This window comes from Mesocricetus auratus, unplaced genomic scaffold (assembly GCF_017639785.1).
Source record: "Mesocricetus auratus isolate SY011 unplaced genomic scaffold, BCM_Maur_2.0 Super-Scaffold_15014, whole genome shotgun sequence".
Lineage (NCBI taxonomy): Eukaryota > Metazoa > Chordata > Mammalia > Rodentia > Cricetidae > Mesocricetus > Mesocricetus auratus.
In genome coordinates, this window is record NW_024429186.1 from 26,640,967 (window position 1) to 26,667,750 (window position 26,784).

The window sequence follows — 26,784 nt, forward strand, 5'->3', positions numbered from 1 at the left end:
TAATAGCTAGCTCATTCAGATTGAGATTGGATGGTGCTTTTAAGTGTGAAGCAGCGTGTTAATAGTGCTGATAAATGATGGCCCTATAATTAGTCTGTGGCACACGGCGCTAGATTGAACAGCTTCATTTTCAGATACCATCATGTTTTCTTATTAGTCTATGTATCTTATGTCAATTCCTTTCCCAGAAGCCAGTGCAAATTTTTCAGTTCCATTTCCTAGCCTTACTCTTTATAAATAACCATTAAAGCGTTCTGCATTTGTGAACTAGAGAAAAACAAGTACTTCAGTCTGTAACATTCTCCTTGGAGAGAGGGTGTGTGTCTCCTGACTCTCCGGGATTGAAAGATCCCATCCACGAGCAATAAAGAAAATTGGAGCTGCTTAGTTGGAGAAGCACAATCAGTCGGAGCCATGTCACTCTGCCCATCTGTCGCCGCTCTCCATCTCCACACTGTTGTCCCACAATCTGGCCTCCGTGTTTGGGGACCATGAACTCACGACTCAGACAAAGAAGTGACAGCCCACAGTCATAGACAGTTTCTAGCTGTAGTCTGTGGCAGCTTGCTTTGCCTCCAGAAACCTCAGTGGCCTTAAGGCAGTGGTTGTCAACCTTCCTAACGCTGCAACCATTTAATACAATACAGTTCCTCATGTTGTGGTGCAACCCTTCCCTCTCCCCTCCCCCCCCTGCCCTGCAACCATAAAATTATTTTATTCCTACGTCAAAACTGTACTGTTACAAATCGTAACGTAAATATGTGAGATGCAGGGTATCTGATGGTGACCCCAAAGGGGTTGAGACCCACAGGTTGAGGGCTGCTACTTTGAGGGTTTGTGGTGAGGCTCAGCAACAGAGTCTGTGTGGACCGCCTAGCATCATACCAGGCACAGAGCACCCAGTCATGTCCCACTGTGTCTGATGAAGGACGGTGATGCGCGAATGTCATAGTTGCAGAACTAAACTCTCTTTCCCCCCTCAAATCTAACTCATTTTACCTGTAAGAACAGTTGGCCCGTAGATAGAGTTAACCTCCATAGCACCCCACTGCTATTTAAGTCTGTATTTATTGTACGGCCTACCTGTTCATACGCCTCCTAACCACTTTCCAGATGGGGAATTCAGGGCAGAAGAGAACAAAGGCCTTTCCACTTCGGGGGGAACCGCAAGTCAACTAAGGCATTACGACTACAGATCAGATCGTCTGTCCGTAGCACTGTGTTCCCCGATTTCATGCGTTTCTCTAAGTCTGTCACTTTCATGTATCACCCACCCAGAAACAGGCCTGAGGCATCTCTGAAAATACAAAATGCTATTAAGAAGATTCATCTTGTAGAGGAAAGCGGCTTGGCTGTCACTGATGTTTTATTAGGTGTCAAGTGCTAATCTCATTTCTTCATTCTTTCCACTCTTAGACCCCTCTGCCTTAGTGCCCCTGCTGTGTCTGCATGGCTCTGCCCGAAACAAGCATAAAGGCCCCAGTTTCTCAGACTGTGGGGTTTGATTTTTGTTTATAAATGATGTTTAATCACTTTGATATTTGTTTGTTTGTTTGTTTTGTGTGTGTTGGTGTTTTGCCTGCATGTATGTCTGGGTGGGGGTGTCACACCCCCCTGGAACTGGAGTTACATACAGTTTTGAACTGCTATGTGGGTGCTGAGAATTGAACCTGGGTCCTCTTAACCTCTGAGCCATCTCTCTGGCCCGCCTCCAACAGTGGCTTTTATGCTAGTATTCCAGGCTGCAGAAATCAAGAGGCATTGGATCCGAGAGTCTCAGGCACACGGAGCCTGATGTCTGCCTACGGAAGCCCTCATTCTCAGCATTGGACGCACCAAACGTGCCAGGTGCACAGCCTGCAGGCTGCCCGGGTTACCAAAGTGGTTCTTTGGCTTCTTTTTCTTTTTAATTTCATCCTCGAAGACCTTGACCTCTGCATTCTTTCTTTCTGTTCTAGCTTCCGGTCACCCACACTGTTTCTTTTGCCACCTCGAACTTGGCTCTGACCGGGAAGTGCCTTCCAGATTTGCCAATTACGTAAACGTCGAGTTCAGCATGCCCACGACTTCTGCCTCCAAAGCAGCTGTGAGATCCATCTCTGTGGAAGACAAGCCTGGCGTCAGGAAGTGGGTCAATTACTCCGCACACTACAGCTACAAGGTAGGCTCAGGGGGCTCCGGGCTGATGTTTGCGAGTCCATTTGTTCATTCAGCCCCTCCCCCTTCTTCCTTTAGCAAGTGATTCTCATATCAAGGAACTTTCCATTAATAGCTGTGGATGAATCAGCTCTTACCTTAATGAAATAATCTCTCCTGGGTAAGAGAAAGGTTTGGAAAGAAAGAATTAAGGGGCTGACGACAGAGAAGAATATAATGTCTGACATCATGAGTAATAACAAAAAGAGCACTGGGACCAATCAATAGCTGTTACTCATCTGTGGCATAACCCATGTTGTGGAGTGAACTTGGAAATGGAGGGGAGTATTGGGAACATTCGTCTACAGGAATTGTATATCAGAGCACAACAGAAGCAGGCACAGGGCAGGAAGAGGAAGGCTTAAAAGCCAAACCCTTTCACAGTGTTAATAGGATGAGATGTCTGCAATTAACTATGGGGAGCTGCTTTTCTTGGGGAGGGAGGGGTGGGGGGGGGGCGTTGCAGATAGGGTCTCCCTCTGTAGTTCAGTCTGGTTCAAGTTCTGTTTTCCTGCCTCTGAGTGCTCAGATTATAGGTAAATCACTGTAAAAACAAGGACTTTTAACACTTGTAGACTTCAGTAGAAGATCAACTTCCAAGGAGGGAAGAGAAAGAGGCATTAAGATTTTGCAAAGTTGTTTGATAATTTCCTATGTGTAACCATTCTTGCAGATTTATGCAATGTATTATCCCTTTAAATATTTTCTTAGTTGTGTCATCTAAAGCCTCTTAACTATCAAAAAGAACAAATGCCCCATCTTGTGGCCAGGAAAAAACTAGCACTACCCCCCACCCCCCAGCCCAACCATAAACTGTAGTTTTCCTTCAGTTGTTGCCTCCACGTGGAGAAGCCTAATCTTCAGTGTATGGCTGAGGAGCAACCGGAATGACGAATTCCTCAGTTCACACAGTCCCTTCCTGACTTATCAGAGGTTTTACTTAAGGCGAGCTACGCTTTAAAAAGATTTGATTATTTCTTTATTTGATGTGTGGGGGTGTCTCGTCTACATGCATGCCTGTGCTTGCAGTGCCTGAGGAGGCCCTGGGACTGGAGTCACAGACACTGGTGAGCCACTGTGTAGGTGCTGGGAAGTGAGCCCAGGCCCTCCGGAAGAGCATCCAGTATTAACCACTGAGCCGACTCTCCCCCCAAGGGCAACTTCTTGACAATGTTTTGCAGAAGATCGGCTAAGCTAATAAATGCTCCAATACTTACTAGCTTAAAGATTTAAAAGAAATGGTGGTCAGTTACAAAAGGCTTTATTCATTCTGTAAACTCATCAGTTGCCTACTGGATTTCTACACCATTGGGTAAAATTACTTAGATCTTGCTCCTATCCCATGGAGCCTATGGAATAGTGGAGCCAGGGACACCAGAAGGACTCAGAGGAAACCCAGTCTCCCTACTGAGTGAGGAGCAAAGATAACCTCTGAGCAATTCTGAAAGAATAAGAGTTTCCCGGGACCAGAAAGAAGGATTTCCACACCTTAAAGGGATCATGGTATACTCAGGACTAGTGGTTCCATTACGGCAGCAGCTCAGAAACAGCCACAGAATTCCAGGCAATCCCAGGAGCCTTCTGAGGCTCTTTTGGCTCATTTGTTTTTGTGTTTCTCCTCTCTCCTTTCCTCTTACTCCCGATGTGTTCTCCATCTTTTATTTTGGCAGGTGGAAATTGAACAAAAAAAGAGTTTGAAGCCAGACGTTGAGGGAGAGGATTTGGACAACCCAAAGGAGTGTGGGGTACAGTGACAGTAGCTACTGCATAAGGACCTGAGGAACGCTGAGTCACGATCGGGTGTCTTCCTGAATAACCCAAGCTTAAGTCAACACCTGCTGTGGGGCAGTCGACCACAGTTTCCTGTGTGCGGTTAGTTACCTGTGAGTGACAGGAAATCCTGAGGGGCTGCTTTCAATCGACTCCTTGATGCTGAGCATGCCTGAACACGTGGTGCACCCAGCTTTTGGAGTTTATTGTATATTGAGCCTTCTTGTCCCTTTTCTGCTTCTATCATGGCACTGGTGTGTGGTTTGTGGTGACTGTTAGAGACCGGAAAAGAATGGCCAACATCAGCATTGGCACAATTTGCTCCCAGTATCCATCTGTTACTCGTCAGTTTCTGGAAACAGCAGCCTGGAAAGTTATTCAAGAATCCATCACCAGTGGTCCCTCTGTGAAAGAGTCAGAGGAGTTTCAAAACCATTTCCTCTTTGGGTCTACTAGGCCTTTTCTAGAAATCACCATTCTTTAAATGCTGGTTTTACTCTACAGAGGTTTTCCAGATGTTTCCCGTCTAGTTCTGGATTGTTCAAAATCAAAATACTTTCTCAACCTCTACTTTTCCATTTGCTATCCTAAGTCATGATGCCCAGTGGCAGAAGCCAATCAGATTTTCTTTTCAAATTCAGGGACTGGAGCTTAATTCTACAAATGGACTGGATTGGATTCACAATCCAACCCAAGAGAAAGGAAAGCTGAACTTATTTTTCTTCACTTGAAGGAAAAGGGACGTTAAGTGTAAGTTTATATTTAGTTCAGAGGGCAGCTTCAATCATAACGAGTTGCCAAATTCTCACCGATCACTTCTAATTCCTGAAATATTGGCATGGCTGTGAGGGGGAGAGAGAGAGAGAGAGAGAGAGAGAGAGAGAGAGAGAGAGAGAGAGAGAGAGAGAGAGAGAGAGAGAGAGAGAGAGAGAGAGACTGGCTGAGTTGGCATTTCTTTTTATACCTCATAGGCAATGACTGTTACATGTCCCTTTAACTCGAAATTTAAAGGAAACTGAGATTGTTGTACAAGCTTAATTGGAATGAGCTTTGCCCCAAATCCAGAGACTGGTAGTCTCAGTGTTGTGAAAGTTCAAAAAGGGTAGACCTGGGGAAAAGCCAGTTTACCAGTATCATGGACATGAAATCCTGATTCCAAGAATCAGAACGGCCGCCTTTTCCCTCAGGTATTCCTAGCCCCCCCACTGTTTCCCCCACACTCCCTGTACATTTGTAACTTGGTGTTTTCTCTCATGAAGAATAAAGCTAGGGGACAGAATGCTTATTTTATCATACTTGGGAATATATGAAAATATAAAATGCCTGCAGTTTGGGACTGACTGATTCAAGATTTATATATTCAGCTCATATTTAGTGAGATCGAGCTATGTTCTGCCATCAGGCATTAGAAATCATTGCAGTGTTTTGAGCTACTTTTTTTTGTTGTTTGTTTTCAAGACAGTTTCTCTGTGTAGCATTGGCTGTCCTGGAACTCTCTCTGTAGATAAGACTGGCCTCGAACTCAGAGATTTGCCTGCCTCTGCCTCAGGAGTGAGGGGAATTAAAGGCGCGAATCACCACTTTCCAGCTTGAACTATGTTTGTAACTAAACATTAGATTAAAACAGAAAGGACAAGCTGTATAGGCGTAGAGGAGAAAACCTGTATTTTGAGTTTTTAAAATGCAACCCTTATAGTACAGAGCTTGTGTGTGTGTGTGTGTGTGTGTGTGTGTGTGTGTGTGTGTGTGTGTGTCTAGAATTCAGGGGGACTGGTTTTATAGCAGTGCATATAGAAATGTTTTCTTGAGGAAATGGGAGTTCATTTTTGAATCAGGAATATATCATGGTTATTCACAAAGCTAATGCATTCCATCTGTGGCGGTAGGTGTTTAAACAGCTCTGCATGGTGCATTGGCCAGCACACGCCTGAATGGAGGGTTACATTCAATTATAGCTACTATATTTTAAGGGAGACATTAATATGGCGAATGTGTCCACAGGCAGGTGACCAAGGTTGTGAAGCTCAATCATGATTATGTAAGGAATGGGGTTGGAGTGGTATAGCTGGGAATGGAGTTCTGAGAAGCTGGGGAATGATGTAAAATCTGTCCCAAAGTTTCTGCTAAGCTATAAAAAGGAAGAGGAGTTAAACTTGTTTTGCATAACTTCAAAGGCAAAAAAAAATAGAAACAGAAGAGAACTTTACAGATGACAGATGTTTGCTCAATGTAAGAATCTTCTAGTAAGATGTGTTCTGAAGAAGAAAAAGGTCGAATAAAATTTCCTGCTGTAGCAAACCCCAGAGGTTAACGAAGGCACCTATCCCAGGTGCTATGGAAGGGACGTCATGTTGGATTTGGGCAAGGTGGCAGGAAAGATCTTTTCCAAATAGACTCCGTAGGAATGATTCTCTCTAGTTCCAGATAGTCTTCCCTCTGTGTTTCCATGCTGTTGGAGGAGAGTGGGATCCTTGAAAAGAACATTGTCGAAGAATTCCATGTCATTTCTGCTGCTAGGCTAAAGGCCTTGAGAGTTCCCAGAAATCCAAGGGCTTGGAGAGTTGGCAAGATGAATAAAGGTCATCCCTAGCTCAGAACTGGCAGGGGCCCTGCCTCACTGGTAGCAAAGTGTACACAGTGCCTGTCTTCTCTTCCACCCCCTTGGCTAATTCTCCTCACCTTGGTGCTTCTTCTGGACTATTTGGAGTTTTGTTGTTATTTTGCCATTAATCAAAACTTGTGGAGAAAAATCTCCCCTGTGCTATTTATTATTTTTAGCAAACAAATTATCACTAATTTTAAAAAATCTACTACCTTGGTTCCATCAAATCTGTTTTGCCTCTACCGTGCTTAGGGTCATTATGGATAACATGTAAGGAGCTGAGACGTATAATGAAATATATTTTAGGGCTTACTGATAACCTACACAAAGGGGCTGGAGAGATGGCTCAGAATCAAAGAGCACTGACTGCTCTTCCAGAAGTCTTGAGTTCAATTCCCAGCAACCACATGGTGGCTCACAACCTTCTGTAATGAGATCTGGTGCCCTCTTCTGGCCTGCAGGCAAACGTGCAGACAGAACACCGTATACATAATAAATAAATAAATAAACTTTTTAAAAACCCACATAAAAACTATAGTTGAGCAAATCACCCTTTTGATATGTAGAATGTGTGTGCACTTGCCATGTTGGACCTCAGTTTTTATTTTTCCTGTGGTTAGCAAAAAGAAAAAAATCCTAGTCTGTGTTATCAATAATGTAAAACTATAAAAAGGGGTTGGATTTTACCAGTACAGTTAGAACATGCTTGGTGTCACATGGTATCAAAAGCTATTTATTTTTGAGTTCAGGACCTGTTTTTTCAACTTCACAATGAAACAGGATTTAGGAAAAACTCGTTCTACTGTATCAGACAAGAGGACTGGCAATGACGCTCAGTGATAGAGACCTTTCCCAGCATGCACAAGGTCCCAGTACTGCATAAAAATCAAAGACAGAGAGCGGGAGGGAGTTTGAGGAGCGATCACCGACACCCCTTCTAGACAGAGTGCTAGTTAGTTATTCCGAATCAAAAGCTAGTCCTTTGCTCTTGTTAGACTTTCCAGATTGCTTTTGCTGTTGTTGTTGTTGTTGCTTTGTTTTGTTTTCTATTGCTTCCTCATCTGCTCACTACCTTCCTACATTTAATATCTGGACTTATCCTCAAGAATATTCCTTCATTTAAGAGAGTTCTTATATGAAATGAGACTAGTTTCTCTTTAGAAACATGGGTGGGATCAGGAATGTGTGTCCCTAGAAACTCGATTCCTGAGAAACGTGGCACACGAAGACAAAGAGCCTGTCCTTGTGTTTCAAATGCCTGTCGCAAAGTGTGAGCTACAATAGGGCCCAGCCACCTTAATTCCTTACTTCTAAATGGACTCACTAAGTGAATGGAAATCATCAGCACTTTGACTCCGAGGCGACTTAGCCAGCATTTATTTTCCAGAGGACTTAAATAATTTTGCTTTGCTTTTGTTCCTGCTGCTTGTGTCAACGAAGTGTCAGGACAGAGGCACTTAACGTGTGGCCGAATCTGATCCCCAGTGTCCCCTATTCATGTTGAGGACCCTTTCTATCCTCAGAGGTGGAGGGGCGCAGGTGCTATCCACGGTTGGGCTATTGATCCGGTCTGATTGCTGCCACTCAAACAGACCTGTGGGCTTCTGCCTTGCCCGTGAGAGTGGAAGACGCACGCGGCTGATGGAGTGTCCTGCGGGGTCAGGTCTTTGTCCTCCCAACTGTCACCACTAACCAGTGCTGCTGTGCGCGTCATGCCCCTGCATGAGATGGGGGTCTGAGACAGGAAGGCTGCGGCTCGCCAGATGAAATCATGATTTTTATTTTATCATCAACTTATTTTATCAGTCATTTCTATTTTATCATCAAGATGGAGCTTCCTTTTTTTTTTTTTTTTTTTTTTTGTCTTTTTCCTTAAAAGCCCTAGGAATTAATTGTTATAAGCAGGGAGTGTGGCCGCTCACCCTACTTTTATAAATTCTCCTGGTAAAAAGTGGTAAATTTAACATCCCCCCCCCCCCCCCGTATTTCAAGGCAGTGTTTCTATGGGTAACTCTGGCTTTCCTGGAACTCTGTAGACTAGGCTGGCCTCCAATTCACAGAATTCTGCCTGCCTCTGCCTCCCAACTGCTGGAATTAAAGGCCTGTTCCACCATCACAAATTTAACTCTTCTAAATGTATGATTTAAATTAATCCTAGCATGTCTAAAGTTGAGACTGTGATTAAAATAGAATTTGATAGAGAATTCAAACAGAACTAACAACAAGTTAAATAAAAATATGCCATTTTGTGTTAATACTTCACTACCAAACTATGACAGCATTTTATGTAAAATTAATCAGTATATTCTCACTTTGGCTCTAATGGATGTTTCTAAACATAACCAATGTCAATTTACCAAGTCCCTACACATCACTACATTTAATTATGCTCTTTGCAAAGGAGATTGGCTTTGGATATTATCATTCACAGTTGTGTATTAAAGGAAGTATAATGCCAGAAATAGAGAAGACAATCTCAAGTGTAGGAACAAATGCATGTATTAGTAATGTTCCCATGGCCACCTAAGCAAGAACATGGAAGTTTTATATTTTCGTCTAGTATGCCTTAAACAATATGCTAATGAAAGTCCAGTCCTATACTCTAAGAATTGCAGTTCCAAGCCCAAGAAGACAGAAAGTTTCAAAAGTACTGCATTCTGCAGAACCTGGAACAATGCAAATAAAAACTGGATATAATGAAAAGCTACTAAAGAACAGACTAAAGAAAATAATTTCAGTATGAAAAGAGTTGGAGCATATACAGCATGGGGCACCAAGACTCAACCAGAACTGGAGGTCATCTCTTAGAGTAAGAAGCTATAGGAAAGAAGGGGGCATAGCGGGACTAGACAGCAGAGCTCTTCAGCGGGACTAGACAGCAGAGCTCTTCAGCTCTGCTCGGATTATGTCAAGTGCTCTGGTTAAGGTACCATGTTTGCGAGCCAGGCGGTGGTGGCGCACGCCTTTAATCCCAGCACTCAGGAGGCAGAGGCAAGCGGATCTCTGTGAGTTTGAGACCAGCCTGGTCTACAAGAGCTAGTTCCAGAACAGCCTTCAAAGTCACAGAGGAACCCTGTCTCAAAAAACCACACACACACACAAAAAGGTACCATATTTGCAGCCAGCTTCCCTGAGTGGAGGAGAGGCCACCCAGTAGTATTCTGAAGATTGTTGTTGACAGCCACACTGTGATGGCTTTATGGAGGGAAAAGTTGGGCTTCTTGTGGTTGTTCAGAAGTGTGGAGACAATCACTATTGCTTACTTATCTGTTATTTTTCCCAACCTAACTTCAGTTTCCAGAGACAAAAGAGAGGGCTGGACTTTCATTTGTTGTTGTTGGGTTTTGTTTTTTTGTTGTTGTTTTTTTTTTTTGGTTCCCCCCAGCCATGGTTTTATGGGTGCAAAATATCCTTTCCTTCACATTTTGTTGATATTCAGTGTCCGTGTGATTTTATATATATATATTTATATATATATATGCTTCAGAACCAAGAAGTTTAAAATATCTAAGTTGGAGAGACCAGCTATTTTTCCTGCTTGAACTCCTTCCCAGGCCCATCTGCTTAGATGACAGAAATGCAGGAAAGCCCCCCCCCAATTCGCTGTTCTGCAGTTGGCTTCAAATACCAGTTAAATATGAAGGTCAAAAGGGCAGTCTCCCAAGTGGATATGGGGATATGAATACCAGGTAAGACATAAGTAGGTCTAGCACTCCCCCCCAGGTTACTGAAGATGTGGGGATGTAAGATGTTAAAATGATCTATGGTTTACAGATACAGCCTTTCATGTGGATGACTATAGAAGAGAGGGGAAAACAGAAACTGTAATTATAACAAAGTCAAATGAAAGAAAACCACGCATTAAAATGTACTTAAATTTTTTAAAATATGGATCGTTATAAAATGGCTTCTCTGTGGGGTGTATTTGAGTATGACATTAGTTCCTCCTCTGGTTATACTTGGTCAGACATAATGGGTCGGTTCTAGCTGGTCGGATAGAATCCCAGCATCCCCCTCCTCCTTCACTCCCATGTTCTGCCTCAGATGAAACGCCAGTTCTCACTGTGGACACTGGCCACACTGGGACTGGAGTCTTAAGTGCCACCATTGCTCACCACCTGCTCGTGCTATCTGTCGGACAGGCCATCCCAGTGAGAGTCCACAGCAGCAGTTCTGTGGATCAGACGTACACTTAGCCCTCTCTATTGGATCTAAGGGTGTTCAAGAATGGCATGCGAGAAGAGCGGCGTGAGTCCCTTGCCCCTTCAGCCAGCCTCCGTTTATCTTTTATGCTCACTTGCCAACAGAAGCTGGAGAGCCCTTTGCCATGTTCAGAGGCTAATCAGGATGGAGGCTTGAGAAGAGAAAAGAGAGGATCATCCCTCCCCACCCCATCCTTGTGATGTCCATATGAATTTCAGTGTGTCGGGGCTTGAACTCAAGGCCCAGTGAATGACTTGGATCCAAGGCTTGTATTTGCCTTCATTTGTCATCTATCCTCACTCAGTGTAACTTCTTGCACTATTGTGGCTAATTCTGTGCAAAACTGGTTAACTTTAAAAACAATGTGCCTATGTAATAAAGTCTACACACTGGCTATTTCTGTGGAGGCGATGTTTCGTTTTTTAATGTTTTGCTGAATAACGTGTAATATCTTTTTTGAGCTATGAAAAGGAAGTATTAATAAAAACTGTAAGCAAAGTGTCACTGTGGTGTTTGATGAATATAGGTACCATGAAGAGTACATGTTTGACCAGTATGGTGGCGTGTCTTTAATAAAAAGAACAAGAGTACACGCTTGCTAATGAATGAGGTTCATTACCCAGAAGATGTGGTTCTTTGTCATAAGCTAACAAGCAATTTGCTTAAATTATTTTAGATAAATTTATCATTTATACAATTTAAGTCAGTTCTAAGTATATTAATCACATTGCATTTTAAGGCCGAATGCTATGAGAAAACAAATGGAACATACTAATTACTGATAGCAACATAAACCCAGTTAGAAAAAAAATCAGTGTAGACTAGAATATTTAGGAAGTTTTCCCAGAAAAGATAGCTTTGGGAGATGTCTACTGCTTGTTTAAAAAAAAAAGACTCATTTGTCAAACACATTGAATGTTTTAGACCATGGGAAAAATTAAAAGCAAAGACAATGATGTCACGGTTTGGTTGGTTGATTTTGAAGTAAACAAAGCACAAATAAACAGCATTGTGTTTTGTTTAGTTCACATCGGCCAAGGAAGCTCATTTTATTACAAAACACAAGCATGTAGTGTGGGACAACTTAGTTCGGAGGTCCCTGCTGTCAGGAGATGTCTGTCCTGAACTGAACATAGAATCCCAAACAAAGCTGAGGCTAGGGAGTGGTATAAAAGAGAGAATAGCTAAGTGAGAACATAGCATTTCCTTAAGTTGGGGACTCCGGAAAATTCTCTCCTTTCCACTGTTCTCCCATCCCTTTAATAAATTTGGAGACATAGCTGTAGGTTCCACATTGTTACAGATTTCTCCTTTTAGGTTCTCCCCAGTAGAAAAGTAACTGAGGCCAACACGCCAGCCTCTTGTTCTACAGGATCTGAGTAGGGGAATTGAGGATGAGAGAATGATGAAAGTTAAAATGTCTTCAGTGCCATTTGTCATCTGTTCTAGGCGCCTGTCCGCTACATGGTCACTTCCAGCTGTCTTCTACTCCAGGCTGGGGTGGCTTTCTTCTCCAAACATAGAGTTCAGGGCTAGAAAGATGGTTTAACAGTTAAGAGTGCTTACAGCTCTTCCAAAGGACACGCAACAAAAGCATCCTGTAACTGCTACTCCAGGGGAACCAATACTCTGGCTTCTGTGGGTCCCTGCATTCACACTTATACATACCCACACACAGACAGGCATACCCAAATAACACATTTTTAATCCTTAAAAAATAATATTAATATTTTAACCCATAATTCCAGCACTTAGGAAGCAGAGGCAGGTGGATCTTCATAGATCCCCACAGCCAGAGCTACTCAGTGAGACCCTGACTCAAAACCAAACAAACAAACCATAATATTTACACACAATTATGTAGGGACTATACTCAGCTGTGACCACCAGTACAAAGACTTGCTATGTGTTTTCTCACTTAATGTAAGTCATCACCTTTCTGTCTCCAGGTTGGTGGATATAACAAACTTTACCAAAAGTTAGGAACTGATGGTATGGTGGTTTGAATGAGAATGGCCCATATAGGCTGACATGTTTGCCTCTTTCTGCAGTTGGTGGAACTGTCCAGGAAGGACTAAGAGGTGTGGCCTTGTTGGCGGAGGTGTGTCACTGGAGGTGGGCTTTGAGGTTTAAGAACCCCTCGCCATTCCCACTTAGCTCACTGGATCTCTGTCCTGCGCCTGTTCTCCACAAATGTGTTCTCAGCTGTTGCTGCGGAGCCATGCCCCGTTGTGGTCCTCACAGCCCCACCCTCAGCAACTGGAGGCAAGCCCTCAATTAAATGCTTTCATTTATAAGTTGCCTTGCTCATGGTGCCTCTTCACAGCAATAGGAAAGGAACTAAAACGAGTAGCAGCTGTAGCACAAAAACAGCCACTCCTGCTCCTATAGGTTACTGACCGTACCCTACTGAGGGAGTTCCCGATGAAACAATTTCTTCTTAAGCCCTAACCTAAGCAGATCAGTTCCTCTATCCCCAAGCCATTCTCTGCCAATGAAGACTAAAAACTTAAGATCCTGTCACCGTGAAAATGATTTTCTTTCACTCATTCTTTCTTCCTTCCTTTTCATTTTTCTGAGACGTGGTTTCTCTGTATAACAGTCCTGGCTGTCCTGGAACTCACTCTGTAGACCAGGGTGGCCTCAAATTCAGAGATATTCACCTGCCTCTGCTTCCAGAGTGCTGGGATTAAAGGCGTGCACCGCTACCACCCAGCTGGGGCTTGTAATCTTCTTTTTTCTCTTTAAGATTTATTTATTATGTACAATGTTCTGTCTGTATGTATGCCTGCAGGCCAGAAGAGGGCACCAGATCTCATTACATGATGGTTGTGAGCCACCATGTGGTTGCTGCAAATTGAACTCGGGACTCTTGAAGAACAGCCGGTGTTCTCTCCAACCTGAGGGATTGCATTCTTAAGTGAATATTCTCAAACCTCATATACATGCTCACAGAGGAGGCCAAAGAGCAGATGAGGGATAGTGTTGTTTAATGGCAGTTGCTCTATGGCCTTCACTTTTTAGTCTCTCCCTTATGGATACCAATACTCATCACTAACCAAGATTATGAACAGTGGGAGGAAGTCATTAAAATGAGTCACACACTTATTCCCTGAAATCTGCTGACAGGAATGGACTGTTCCAGACTTGACAGCAACTTTTGTCTGACCCAAAGGCACACCAGCAAACAGGATAGCTGACCAAATGACCTGAATACAAGTAAAAATAACATCGCTTTCTATTTTATGATACAAAGTGGGTTTGGTTCCACTTTGTCTCATCCTGCCCTGTATCCAGTGAAGGATCTTTCTAAACAAAAGAAGTCAATTTTGTATTGACAAAAAAAAAAAAGCAAGTTCCTCAAAACTGACAGAACCTGGTTATGTTTGCATAACCCAAAGATTGACCAAAAATAAGCTTTCATTTCTTTTGCTGCCAAAATGCCAAATAAAAAGCTATTCTTCTTTCCTGAGATTTTGAAATTATTAGCTTAACTTGTATCCAAAGTTTCAGTTCATGGTCTTTGGAAATGAGCCAGCAAAGTATGATTTGCCAAGAACAACACAAAGATAATTAAAAGCTGTGTAACCAAGGGGGAAAAATCAGTACTGGGTCTCGGAAGTTCCATAATGGTGAACACTCAACTTCTTATTGAATGAAATAACCTTCTTTCAACCCAAGGTCTTTGACCCCTTCTTCATAATTCTGGTGACGGGGCCCTTAAGTGCAGGTAGACAATGCTGTCGCTGAAGACTGTTCTGTGCAAAAGGGCAAGCTCAAATGCAAGCAAATCCGATGATCTTTCACCCTCTAACCAGATTCTAGAACACGGTCCCCACGTAGAACTGACTCCCACAAGTTATCCTTTGGCTGACACTGCTCTCTCTCTCTCTCTCTCTCTCTCTCTCTCTCTCTCTCTCTCTCTCTCTCTCTCTCTCTCTCTCACACACACACACACACACACACACACACGAGAGAGAGAGAGAGAGAGAGAGAGAGAGAGAGAGAGAGAGAGAGAGATTTTTTAATTGGGTGCTCCAATGATGCCATAGCTAATCTAGCTTCCTAATACAGTGTACCCCCATCTAAAAGAAGAGAGAATTAAGGATGGCATAAACAATCCTAGATTTTGGTTACAAAATTTAAGGTACTTCTTTCTGAGCATTAGTATTTTTGTGGACCCCAAGAAATGTGCAGATAATAGCTCTGTAAATTGACCCTGGCAACAGTAGCAAGCATTGTTATTATCATTAAAGTAATTTTTTAACCTTTCTTCTCCCTTGCTTCTACTAAAGAAACACAAAATATGAAGTACATGCTTTCTATTACAAACCTTTACCAATTTTACTTAACATTTAATCTCTACAGTCCTTTGCTAACCCAGTGTGCTTCTCTCTGAATCATTAAAAAAAATTATAATGTGGGAGGGGCTTGGAAGTCTCCAGGAAAACCTATGTAATTAATGACTACCTAGAGGAGGCAGAGCCATTTTCTTCAAGTGGTGTGGTCACTGGTTTAGTTGTCCATGTTCCAGTAAATAACCCCACATATACTCACAAAATCAAAATCAATGGGGTACACACACACACACACACACAAAGATATATGTATATATATAGATATATATATACATACACACACACAGACACACATATACAAACATCCAGACACAAACACGAACATCCACTCATTTACATACATACACACAGATATTCACATACACACACACATACACATACACTTACACATGCAAACATACAGACACAAATATTCACTCATACATTCATACACACAGATGCACACACAGATGTACACACAGAAATGGAAGTGGGAGGGGGACTTGTTGGGAAGAAAAGAGGGGTCACTGGGAGTGAGATAAGGGAGGCTAATGACAGTGTATGTATTTAATCAAATAAGTTGTATACATATACAAGACTGCCAACAAAGAATCTCAAAAGTCATGTAGCTTCTGGCACGTTGCTCTATTTACATGCAATACTTGGCTCTCACAAGCCTATGGAGCAGGCATTGTTGATGCCCTTATTTCACAGAGCCACAGACAAGTTAACTGATTTTCCCAGGAGTAGTAAAAAGTAAAAAGTGGCAGAGTCTGTCTCAGAGGTTGAAATCCCTTCTGTGTTAGTCTGCCACCTGCAGGACAGTCGCGAGTGGGTTGCCCTGTTCCAGGTTCTTCATTCTGTGCTCGCAGGAAAAAACAAAAAACAAAACCAAACACTTGCTAACCAATATACCGTTCACTCAAGAAATAATTTTCTTTATTCAAAATAGTTTTTACCTTACGGTATATTCTCATTATAGTTTCTTCTTCCCCAATCCTCCTCGTTTCCCCACCACCCTAATCCACGCTCTTCCTTTCTCTAGTTCATTAGAATACAAACAGGCATATAGGAGTAATGATGGTGATGATGATAAATGTAAAATAAAACAAACAAACCAGCTTTCCTTGGCGTCCTCTATCCCTACTGACTCTTACAATCATTTCACCCCCTCTTCCATGAAGTTCCCTAAGCTTGAGAGGAGGGATTTAATGGAGATATCCAATCGAGGACTGAGTATTCCAAGGTTTCTCACGCTCTGCACGTCGTTCAGCTGTGGGTATTTATTCCTACTGTATTGTTCTATTACAGGAGGAAACTTCTCTGAGGGTGGCTGTGCAAGACATGGATCTATAAGCATGGCAGAGTGTTGTTGGGAATCATTTTATTGCTATATTGCTACATCCCTAGGTCTCTGGTCTATCTGGTCTCAGGTCCTTGGCCACCCAGCGAAGTTGGGGGTGGGTTCCTTAAATGGAGTAGATCGTAAATCCAACCAGCTATTGGTTTGTTACTCCCAAAAGCTTTGTGTCACTATTGTACTAGCACACCTTGCAGGCAGGTCACTAGTTAAGATTTAAGAGTTTGTCGCTAGGACTGGCGTTTACCTTTCTCCTTTGGAAGCATGCAGAATAACTTCCAGCACCCTGAACACTAGTCTGTAGGTGTGAAGGCTCTGTGTAAGCACCAACTCCACTTCTCCATATTCAGTGAGTTGCATAGGTGTCGTCTTCAGCAATAGTGCCTTACCATCTGTTTGTGGGGAGCAACCAATATTTTTGGCAATATCTTTGGTTGTTGGAGGGTTCCCATGGCACCCCTTAGGCCAACAACTCAATGAGATGTAACCCATTCCTGGAACTGGAGGTTTCATTTGGTGACAAAAGAAATCCAGCTGGGTCACCATCTGCCCCACTATTTGGCAATTGCATTTAGATCTCCTTCTGTGGTAGTTTGAATGTAATTGGCCCTCATAATCTCATAGGGAGTGGTACTATTAGGAGGTGTAACTTGTTTGAGGAAGTATGGCATTGTTGCAGGAAGTATGTCACTGTGAAGGTGGGCTTTAATGTGTCCAATGATCAGGATATCACCAAGTGTCTCAGCCAACTTCCGGTTGCATGAAAGATGTAGCATTCTCGGAGGCAGCATCACGTGTACCTGCACACCTCCAGGTTCCTCAGCATGATAATGGACTCAGCCTCTGAAACTGTAAGTGAGCCACTCCAATTAAATGTTTTCTTGCCATAGTCATGGAGTCTCTTCATAGCAATAAAAACCCTAACTAAGACACCTTCATATATGTATGCATTTTAGAAAGCTTCTACCGTATTCGGTTTCCATATGACCCTCAAATAGCCCTTAGTTTTAGATGTCCCAGCCCCCTCCTCTGTATTTCCTTCCTCAACTCCTTCCCTCCCCCTCCCTGTTTGATTCTGCCATTCCAGTCTCCACTCCTCGCCTTGTCCATCCATAACTATTTATTCTATTCCTCTTTCCCAGTAGATCCAACCCTCACCTCTACTCACTTATACCAACCCCTGTGATTATCTGGATTGTAGCCCTCTTAGGGAAGACTTAACAGCTAACGTCTGCATATAAGCAAATACTACATAGCATATTAGTCCTTTTGAGTCTGGTTTACCTTACTCAGGATGATTTTTTTTTTCTAGCTTGACCCATTTACCTTTGAATTTCGTGATTTTATTTTTTTAACATCTGAATAATATTCCATGGTGTACGTGTACCTCATTTTCTTTATCTGCTGATGAACGTCTAGCCTGTTTCCAATTTCCGGGTTGTTATGAATAGAGCAACAATGAACACGGTTGAGCAAGTGTCTCTGTAGTAGGATGTAGAGTCCTTTGGGTATACGCCCAAGAGTGGTACAGCTGAATCTTGGGGTAGATCTAGTCCCAGCTTCCTGTGGAACTGCCACACTGGTTTCCATAGTGGCTGTACCAGTTCTCACTCCCGCCAGCAATGGATGAGTGTTCCTCTTACTCCACATCCTCTCCAGCATGAGCTGTCATTTGTTGTATTGATCTTGGCCATTCTGACAGGTGTAAGATGAAGTATCAAAGTAGTTTTGACTTGCATTGCCCTATGACTAAGGCTGTTGAACGTTTCTTTGCATCTCAATGATTTGTGTTTCCTCTTTGGAGAATACTGTGTAGATCTGTACCCCATTTTTAAATTGCACTGCTTGTTTTCTCGATGTCCACTTTTTAGTTCTTTATGCACTTTAGACATTATCCCTCTACTGAATGTGCAGCTGATGAACATCTTTTCCCACTCTGTGGCATGCTACTTTGTCCAAATGATGGTGTCCTTTCTAACATAGACAAAGCTTTCAAGTTTCATGATTGCTTTCTTAGTGCCTATGCCGTGGGTGTTCAGTTTAGAAAGGCTTTTCCTGTGTCAGTGAATTCAAGACTATTCCCACTTTCTCTTCTATCAGATTCAGTGTATCTTGCCTTATGTTGACGACTCCATTCACTTGGAGTTGAATTTTGTTCAAGGGGAAAAGTATGGATCTAAGCCTGGCAGAGGGGCGCACGCCTTTAATCCCAGCACTCGGGAAGCAGAGGCAGGTGGATCTCTGTGAGTTCGAGGCCAGCCTGGTCTACAAGAGCTAGTGCCAGGACAGCCTCTAAAGAAACCCTGTCTCGGAAAAAAAAAAAAAGAAAAGAAAAGTATGGATCTATCTGGATTCTCCTACCCGCAACCATTGAGTTTGATCAGCACCATTTGTTGAAGATGTCCTGTTTTCCAGTGTGTGTGTGTGTGTGTGTGTGTTTCTGTCTGCCTGCCTGCCTGCCTTCCTTCCTTCCTTCCTTAACCAATAATCAAGTGTCAATAGATGTGTAGACTTATGTTTGGGTCTTCAATTTGAGTACATTGATCAATGAGTCTTATTTTTAATGCCAATGTCATGCTGGCTTTTGTTTTGGTTTTTTTCTTTTTGTTTGCTTGTTGTGTTTGTTTTGTCTTTTGTGTTTTGTGATGGGGTTTATGTGTTTCCATATGTGACAGAAAATTGGCCTTTCAATTCTGTGAGTAATTGTGTTGGAATTTTGATGGGGATTACACTGAATCTGTAGGTTGCTTCTGACAGGATGACCATTTACTGTATTACCATATCAATCCTACAGGTGCATCTTCTGATAGCTTCAATTACTTTCTTTACTGACTTTAATTTCTTTTTATTATACAAGTCTTTCACTTGCTTGTTTTTTTGAGGTATTTTTATTTCATTTTCAGACAATTGATTATTTATCTATCAGAAGGCTACTGAGTTTTGTGTATTAATTTTGTGTCCTGTTTCTTTGCTGAAAGTGTTTATCAGTTTTGGATTTTAAATTTTAAACTTTATTATACAATCATCTCATTTGCAAGTAAAGATACTTTGACTTCTCCCCTTCTGTTTTGTTTGTTTGTTTTAAAACAGGGTCTCACTATGTAACTGCTGATGTCCTAGAACTCACTATGTAGGTCAGGATGGCTTCAAATTCACAGAGATCTGCCTGCCTCAGCCTCCTGAGTGCTGAGACTAAAGACGTACCCCACCATGCCTGGCTCTGGCCTTGTCTTTGTCGTGTGGGTTTCCCCTTCTTTGGTTTCTGTTGCCATCTCTGGATTTTAGGAGGGTATGATGGCTGTGGGTTGCCTGGATAGGATTGAGTCCCTGCAGGGTGTAGCCACTGGAGGTCCTGGATAGAACTTGTTTGTAGGAGCTGACACAAAGGAATGGGGATGTACTAGAAGGGTGGGGGGCTGACAGGGTCCACAGGAGTCAGCTGGGTCTGTGGAGTCCCCAGGGAATGAAGGGCAGGTGAAACAGAGGGAAGGTGGGTCCCTGCAGCTGGTCTGCTACAAGGCTGGGGTTGAGACTGGGGCATTGGAATTGGAGGATGAGAAGGAGTGTGAAGTCACCTACCTGACTCCCAGGTTGTCATGGTCAGCAAGTTTTCAGGGAGAGGTTATCTTGAGTGTTAGTGGCTAAGAAAAATGTCAACTTTTTTTGTTTTTTTGTTTTTTGAGACAGGATTTCTCTTTGGAGGCTGTCCTGGAACTAGCTCTAGTAGAACAGGCTGGCCTCCAACTCAGAGATCCGACTGCCTCTGCCTCCTGAGTGCTGGGATTAAAGGCATGTGCCACCGCCACCTGGCAATGTCAACTATTTTTAATCAGGTAATCTGAAGAGCAGAAAAATAGTCTTTTTTAAATTTTATCTTTTAAATCAAACCTAGGGCTTGCATACCTGAGGCAAATGCTCTACCACTGAGCTGTATTTCCAGGCCAAAATAATTTGTCTTAATTTTAAAATATGCTAAATCTTGAAAATGTGATCATTATTGCTTTCAAAATGAGTTGTTCTTAAGAAAATAATGTATGGGGCTGGACTGGAGAGATGGCTCTGCAGTTAAGAACACTGACTGTTCTTTCAAAAGATCTGGGTTCGATTCCTAGTACCTAAATGGTGGCTAACAGTTATCTGTAACTCCAGTTCCAAGGGGATCTGGTGCCCTCTCTCCGTGCTCACTGCATGCATGCAATGCATAAATATACAGCCAAAACACCCATATACGGGGGCTGGAGAGATGGCTCAGAGGTTAAGAGTACTACTTGTTCTTCCAGAGGTCCTGAGTTCAATTCCCAGCAACCACAAGGTGGCCCACAACCATCTATAATGAGATCTGATGCCTTCTCCTGGCATACAAGCATATACACAGATAAAATACTGTAAATACATTAATGTAATAAATATATTTTAAAAACACCCATATACATAAAAAATAAATAAAACAACAAAAACTAAGATAAGGCAAGCTTTACATCATTTGTATTACACTGGGGTGTGGATTTCAGAGATTCAAGGAGAAAGCCAGATGACCTATTATAATGAAAGGAAAGATTTTGAAAAAGAGTGTTTTGAGCCGGCCTGCAAAAGAAGAGACATTTCACAAAGTAGAGCCCAACAGAGTGAGGGGAGCAAGTACACTCTAAGGCCCCTAAATCTGGAGGACACCATGATGAGAGTGACATAGGCAGGATGAGGTGTGAGTAGTGGATCTAAAGAAAAACCGTTTATTTCAGGACACTAGATAATATAAATGGCAAACTGTATTTCCCCAAAACACATACAATAAGCAGCGATATTTCCGGGCCACACTCTTCCAGAACCTCCTACACGACATCAAATGATGACATCTCTTTTCAGTCTGAGTGGTTCATGACTGCTCCAGTCAAGTGAATAGAGAAAGGGCTGCTAAGTGACTTCTAAGACAAAGCCATAAAAAGATTCTTCCTCTTCCTCTTCCTCCTCCTCCTCCTCCTTCTTCTCTCTGTCTTTCTCTCTCTCTCTCTGACATTCCTCTTTGGAACCCTGTTGCCATGTCTCAGAGATCCCAAGGCACACCGATAGGTCACATGTAGTTGCTCCAATTGACAGCCCAGCAAGAGTCTCGGCCAACAGAAGACCCCACCAATGCGTATCAATACATGAGCCTTCAGATGATAGCAGGCCTCTGACTTTGAGTCTTCCAGCCAAGGTACCAGATGTCACAAAACCAAAAGAACCCGTCTATAGCCATTACACCGTCCCAAACTCCCAACCCACCATTTATGCCACCCTCTAGAGGCGAAACCAAGTCCTATGGCCACACTCAAACCTAAGAGGTAAGCAAACATACTTCACCTACTTAAGTGTACTAGGAAATCATAGTAAAAATGAAATGCTCAGGCTGGGCGTTGGTGGCCCACGCCTTTAATCCCAACACTAAGGAGGCAGAGGCAGGCGGATCTCTGTGAGTTTGAGGCCAGCCTGGTCTACAAAACGAGTTCTAGGACAAACTCCAAAGCTACTCAGAGAAACCCTGTCTCAAAAAGCCAAACAAAATAAAACAAAAATAATTAGAAAGTATTATTCACAAGCTTCATTTATTTCACTCACATAGTAAACAGAGCATTGATATTATTATATGATATTGTTTCATTCTTTTTACCTTATATCAGTAAATTATTTCTGAGTAGTAATTAACCCTAAATATCAATAGCTTTTTGTAAGCTGGTTTTATGTCAACTTGATACAAGTTAGTGATCTGAAAGGAGGTAACCTCAGTTTAGGACATGCCTCCAGAAGATCTGACTCTGGGGCATCTTCCTAGTTAGTGATTGATGGCGGAGGACCCAGCCCAGTGTGGGTAGTGCCATATTTGGACTGGTGTTCCTGGGTTCTATGAAAAAGCCTGCTGAGCAAGCCAGTAAGCAGCACCCTGCCGTGACCTCAGCATCAGCTCCTGCCTCCGGGCTCCTGCCTGTTTCACTTTCTGTCTTGATTTCCTTCAGTGATGGACTACAAAGTAGAAGTGTTAACCAAATAAACCATTTCCTCCTCATATTGCTTTGGTCTTATTTCACCACAGCAAGAGTAACTGTTGTGCCCAAGTTGCAAAGATCCCCAAAGACCACCAGGAAGACAGACCCACTAAACTGCAAAAGCAAGGTTTTAGTTGTATTGATTGCTCATCCAACCATGACAAGAGACCCGGTCTAGCAAGCTGGCTCAGCAGCCTCCAGAGGGAGTGAAGTTCCCTGTCTACTGCTAGGTTTTAAAGACAGAAGTTACAGGATTACATCAGTAGTTTTCAGAACTATATCCTGGAAACTACACGGGAGGTTTTGGTCCCCTTAGAGTTTCTTTTGTGGCCAAACAGTTCCCAGGAAACAAGCGTCTAGGAGGTGGGGTGGGGGGTGTGGTGGGGGTGGTCTGGAGTTTCTCTGTGTTCAGTTTTGGCCTTAGACTCCAGGAGGCCAGAGGATCTGGAGTCTCCTTGTGTCAGGGGCCTACATGTCTTTTCTGTAGCTTGTCACGGCTGCTAAAGCAGGGGACGAGTGAGAGGGTCTAATCCTTTTATTTCTAAATTATTAGAAGTGAAGTTTGAGTTTAGTTTACCCCTTTGAGTAACCTCAACTAAGACAAGCTTTAGAAAGACCTTCCTTCCTTCCTTCCTTCCTTCCTTCCTTCCTTCCTTCCTTCCTTCCTTCCTTCCTTGTAGTTCATATGTCTGTGGTCTGCCAGGGATTGATTGGTCTCCCTCGTGTGTCTAAGTTGACGGGGAATTCTGCTGTAGGCTGGGTTTGGCTGGGCATCTTAACTAAAATAGTCAAACTTGGTATGACTCTTCTTGGAGCCAGTGATCTGTGTGGAATACGTTGTTTTTGTGGGAAGGCAGAAGCACAAGAATGAGGCTAGAAACCCAAAGGGCTTCTTGACACCTCTGCTGAGAAACGGCCCAGCACTGCTTCTGCGACCTTCTAGAGGCCAAACCAAGTCATGCGGCGGCCAGACCTAAATTAAAGAGGTAAGAAAACATACTTTACCTATTTAGTGAACTGCAAAATGTTAAGCAAGAAATATACCCACATGAAGTGGCAACAGGCTGGAGTCCGTAGTTTAGTCTATCGCACATTTATTCTTCATAATCATCAAGTCAGTATCATATTCCAATTTCATCCATGTCATTGATGAGCCAGTATCTTTAGACACATGAGCTTACTGAAGTTTGGGGATAGACTTTTGAATGATGTCATTCTTGGGACTTTCCTCGCCTGCATTCACTGAAAACTACCTAAGAAACCAACCCAAACTCCAAGAAAATGTTTTTGTTCATTCTTTGATCTTCTTTTTTTTCCAGACGACAGTGGACAACCAGCACAATGGGACACAGAGTCTCCCTATCTGATCCCTGACCTTGCTCTAACTGGCTCTCAGAGTCAGCATACCCACCACCATGTAAGCTATACAGGTAATTTTCACGTGCTGTCCAGGGTCACCTAGAAGCTGGCTCTGGAAGTGGGGCCGTTCTCCCACCCCCTCTTCAGATCCAGGCATGTTTGTCTTAATTGCCCTCCCACACTCCCTGTCCTGGGGCAGACTGGCCACTGAAGTCTGTAACAGGGAGATAAGGGTGTTAAAAACACTTCGGCCTTGAGAGCTGCTAGAATGTAAGCTACTTCTAACACACGTTACCATTCTTTATCTCATGATATAATAAACCCTGCAGAGGAAATACAGCACCATGTGCTCATCTGGAACACTGGGGATTGTAGCTTACTGCTTCAACTTCCCCACTGATTTCTTCCGGGTGTCCCCTCCCCAGTATGATGCTGTTGTCTGTGTGGTGCACAGCCTCAGAGTTCTTTGGGTCGATTCCCAGAACAGGTATAGGTAAGTCATACAGTAGTTTTAGACTTCGTTGTTGTCTTCAGTCTTCGAGGAACCTCCATAGTCATTCTCACAGTGACTATACCAACTCCCATTCCCAGAGGTCTATGTGCGGTCTTCTATCCCCTCACCTTTAATTTGGATTTCTTTGATGGCTTAGGTTGTTGACCACATTTTCGAGTATTTATGGATCATTTTATTTCTCCTTGTGAAAACTGTCTATTAGTGTGGTGGCTTGAATGAAAATGCCCCCCCCCCATGGGCTCATGGGGAGTGGCACTATCTGAAAGGATTCCGGCACGTGGCCTTGTTGAAGAAGTGTGTCACTGCAGGTGGGCTTTGAGATTTCAAATGCTCAAGACAGGCCCACCATCTCTCTCGTTCTTCCTGCCGCCTGCCAATTCTGAGGTAGGACTCTCCTCCTCCAGCACCATATCTGCCTGTGTGCACGTGGAGTTTGGAAGGCAACCTGCAGGCGTCACTTCTCCCCCTCTTACCATGTGGAGTCCAGGGACCAAACTCAGGTTGTCAGCCTTGCTGGTAAATGTGCATTTGCTGATGAGCCGTTTTGCCCACCCATATTTTTGGGGATTATTTTATGTTTATGAGTATTTTGCCTCCAGGTACAATGAATGGTCAGCATTTGCATTCAGTGCCCCCCAGAGGTCAAAAGAGGCCACTGGATCTCTTAGAACTGCATGGTTCTGAGCCGCCTTGTGGGTATTGGGAACCAAACCCTGGCCCTCTGCAAGGGCAACGAGTGCAGTTGAGCCCTGAGCCATTGCTCCAGCGCCTCATCCTCTATTCTTGATATCAGCCAAACTTCTGCAGAAGCTGATTGATTGCTTGATATTCTTGTCATGATTTTTTTTGTTTTCTTCTTTACTTCAGATGCTCATTCTTGACATATTACGTGTGTGTGTGTGTGTGTGTGTGTGTGTGTGTGTGTGTGTGTGTGTGTGTGTGTTTTGAGACAGGAGCTCACTTGATAGCCCAAATTGACCTACAATTTGCTAGCTGGTGTGAGCCGTCATGCCTGGCATAAGTGCTAGCCCTCATCCAGGTACCACTCTCTCATCATCATCCTTATCTTTCAAAAGATCTCCTTTCAAAATATTTTTTATTTGGTTAAATTTACAACTCAGTGAGACTATTATTTTATTCCCCATCCATCTGGGAGAATTAAAAACTTCCCATCCCTCCCCTGAGGCTAAATAGTTCATTATCATAATTACTGAGGTCAGGCAGGTACCTTCTTTAGGAGAATGACTCAGGAGTTGCCAACTTCACAGCTCATGTTCCACGGATGAAGCTTAATCACAAGGGCAAGGGATGTTCACAAATAGCCTCTTAAACTGGGTGTGGTGGTAAACACTTGTAATCCCAACACTTGGGAGGCTAAGGTAGGAGGACAGGGTTTGAGGCAAATCTAAGCTACATGATGAGATCTCCCCCATCTCAAAACAAACACACAAAACAAAACCCAAGAATCCCCAAAACACTTTCTTACTTGGAAGACCAGCACTGTGATCTGAAAAATGTATCCTTTAAAATTTGTGTATTGAAATTCAATCACTTCTGGGCAGTAGTGGCCCACACCTTTAATCCCCAGCACTTGGGAGGCAGAGGCAGGAGGATCTCTGTGAATTAGAGGCCAGTCTGGTCTACAGAGCTAGTTCCAGGACAGCCAAGGCCACACAGAGAGACCCTGTTTCAAAAACAAAAAAGAAGAAAAAAAAAGGAAAAAAAAATCAATCACCATAGTCACAATGCTGGGAAGGCAGGCTTTGGGGGTGTTTAGGTTATGAGGGCTTAATACAAACAGATTGCTCCCTTTACAAAAGGATTTAATAGAAGATACACACACACACATAATACATACATAATATATGCATATGTATATAATTTTAAACTTATTCTTTGAGAATATCATGAGTATATATAACATATTTGAACATATCCTTCCCCCAATCCCCACCCCTAACACCGCCCAGACATTCTAATTGACAAGTTCTTTTTTGTTTTTTCAATCCACTAAATCCAACTAGTGCTGCCCACATACCTACAAAAGTAAGGTCATGAGCCACCCACCAGGAGCCACATCAAAAAAAAAAAAAAAAAAAAGCTTCTCCTTCCCAGAAGCTGTCAACTACTAATCACTTCTCAGCGAGGAGGAGTGTGTCCCACTCCTGCCAGCATTCCCCATCCTTGCTAGAAAGCCACCGATTTGACCTTGCAGGTGTCTTTCTAGGACCCACGTCTGTGAGTTTGTGGGTGTGATGGTCCTGACACATCCAGAAAACAGTGATTTTTTTTTTCAGCAGCTCTCCTTGCCTCTGGCTCTTAACAAACTTTTCTCCATCTCTTCTAAAATGTTCCCTGGGCCTTGTGGGGGGGTGGGGTGGGTCATATACTTATTCATTTAAGGGTGAGTATTCCCCTGTCAA

General features: G+C 43.0%; 1 protein-coding gene across 3 annotated transcripts in view; it reads left to right on the forward strand.

Moving 5' to 3' along the window:
* Nucleotides 1-11,269, forward strand: part of Ston2 (stonin 2) — a 151,083-nt gene extending 139,814 nt beyond the window's left edge. For all 3 annotated transcript variants that reach the window (XM_005068435.4, XM_021226226.2, XM_021226224.2), the window contains 2 exons: nucleotides 1,959-2,161; nucleotides 3,867-11,269. In XM_005068435.4, the coding sequence (XP_005068492.1) occupies nucleotides 1,959-2,161; nucleotides 3,867-3,950 (287 nt within the window). In that variant the 3' untranslated portion in view covers nucleotides 3,951-11,269. The remainder of the gene's footprint in view (nucleotides 1-1,958; nucleotides 2,162-3,866) is intronic.
* The last annotated feature ends 15,515 nt before the right edge of the window (nucleotides 11,270-26,784 follow it).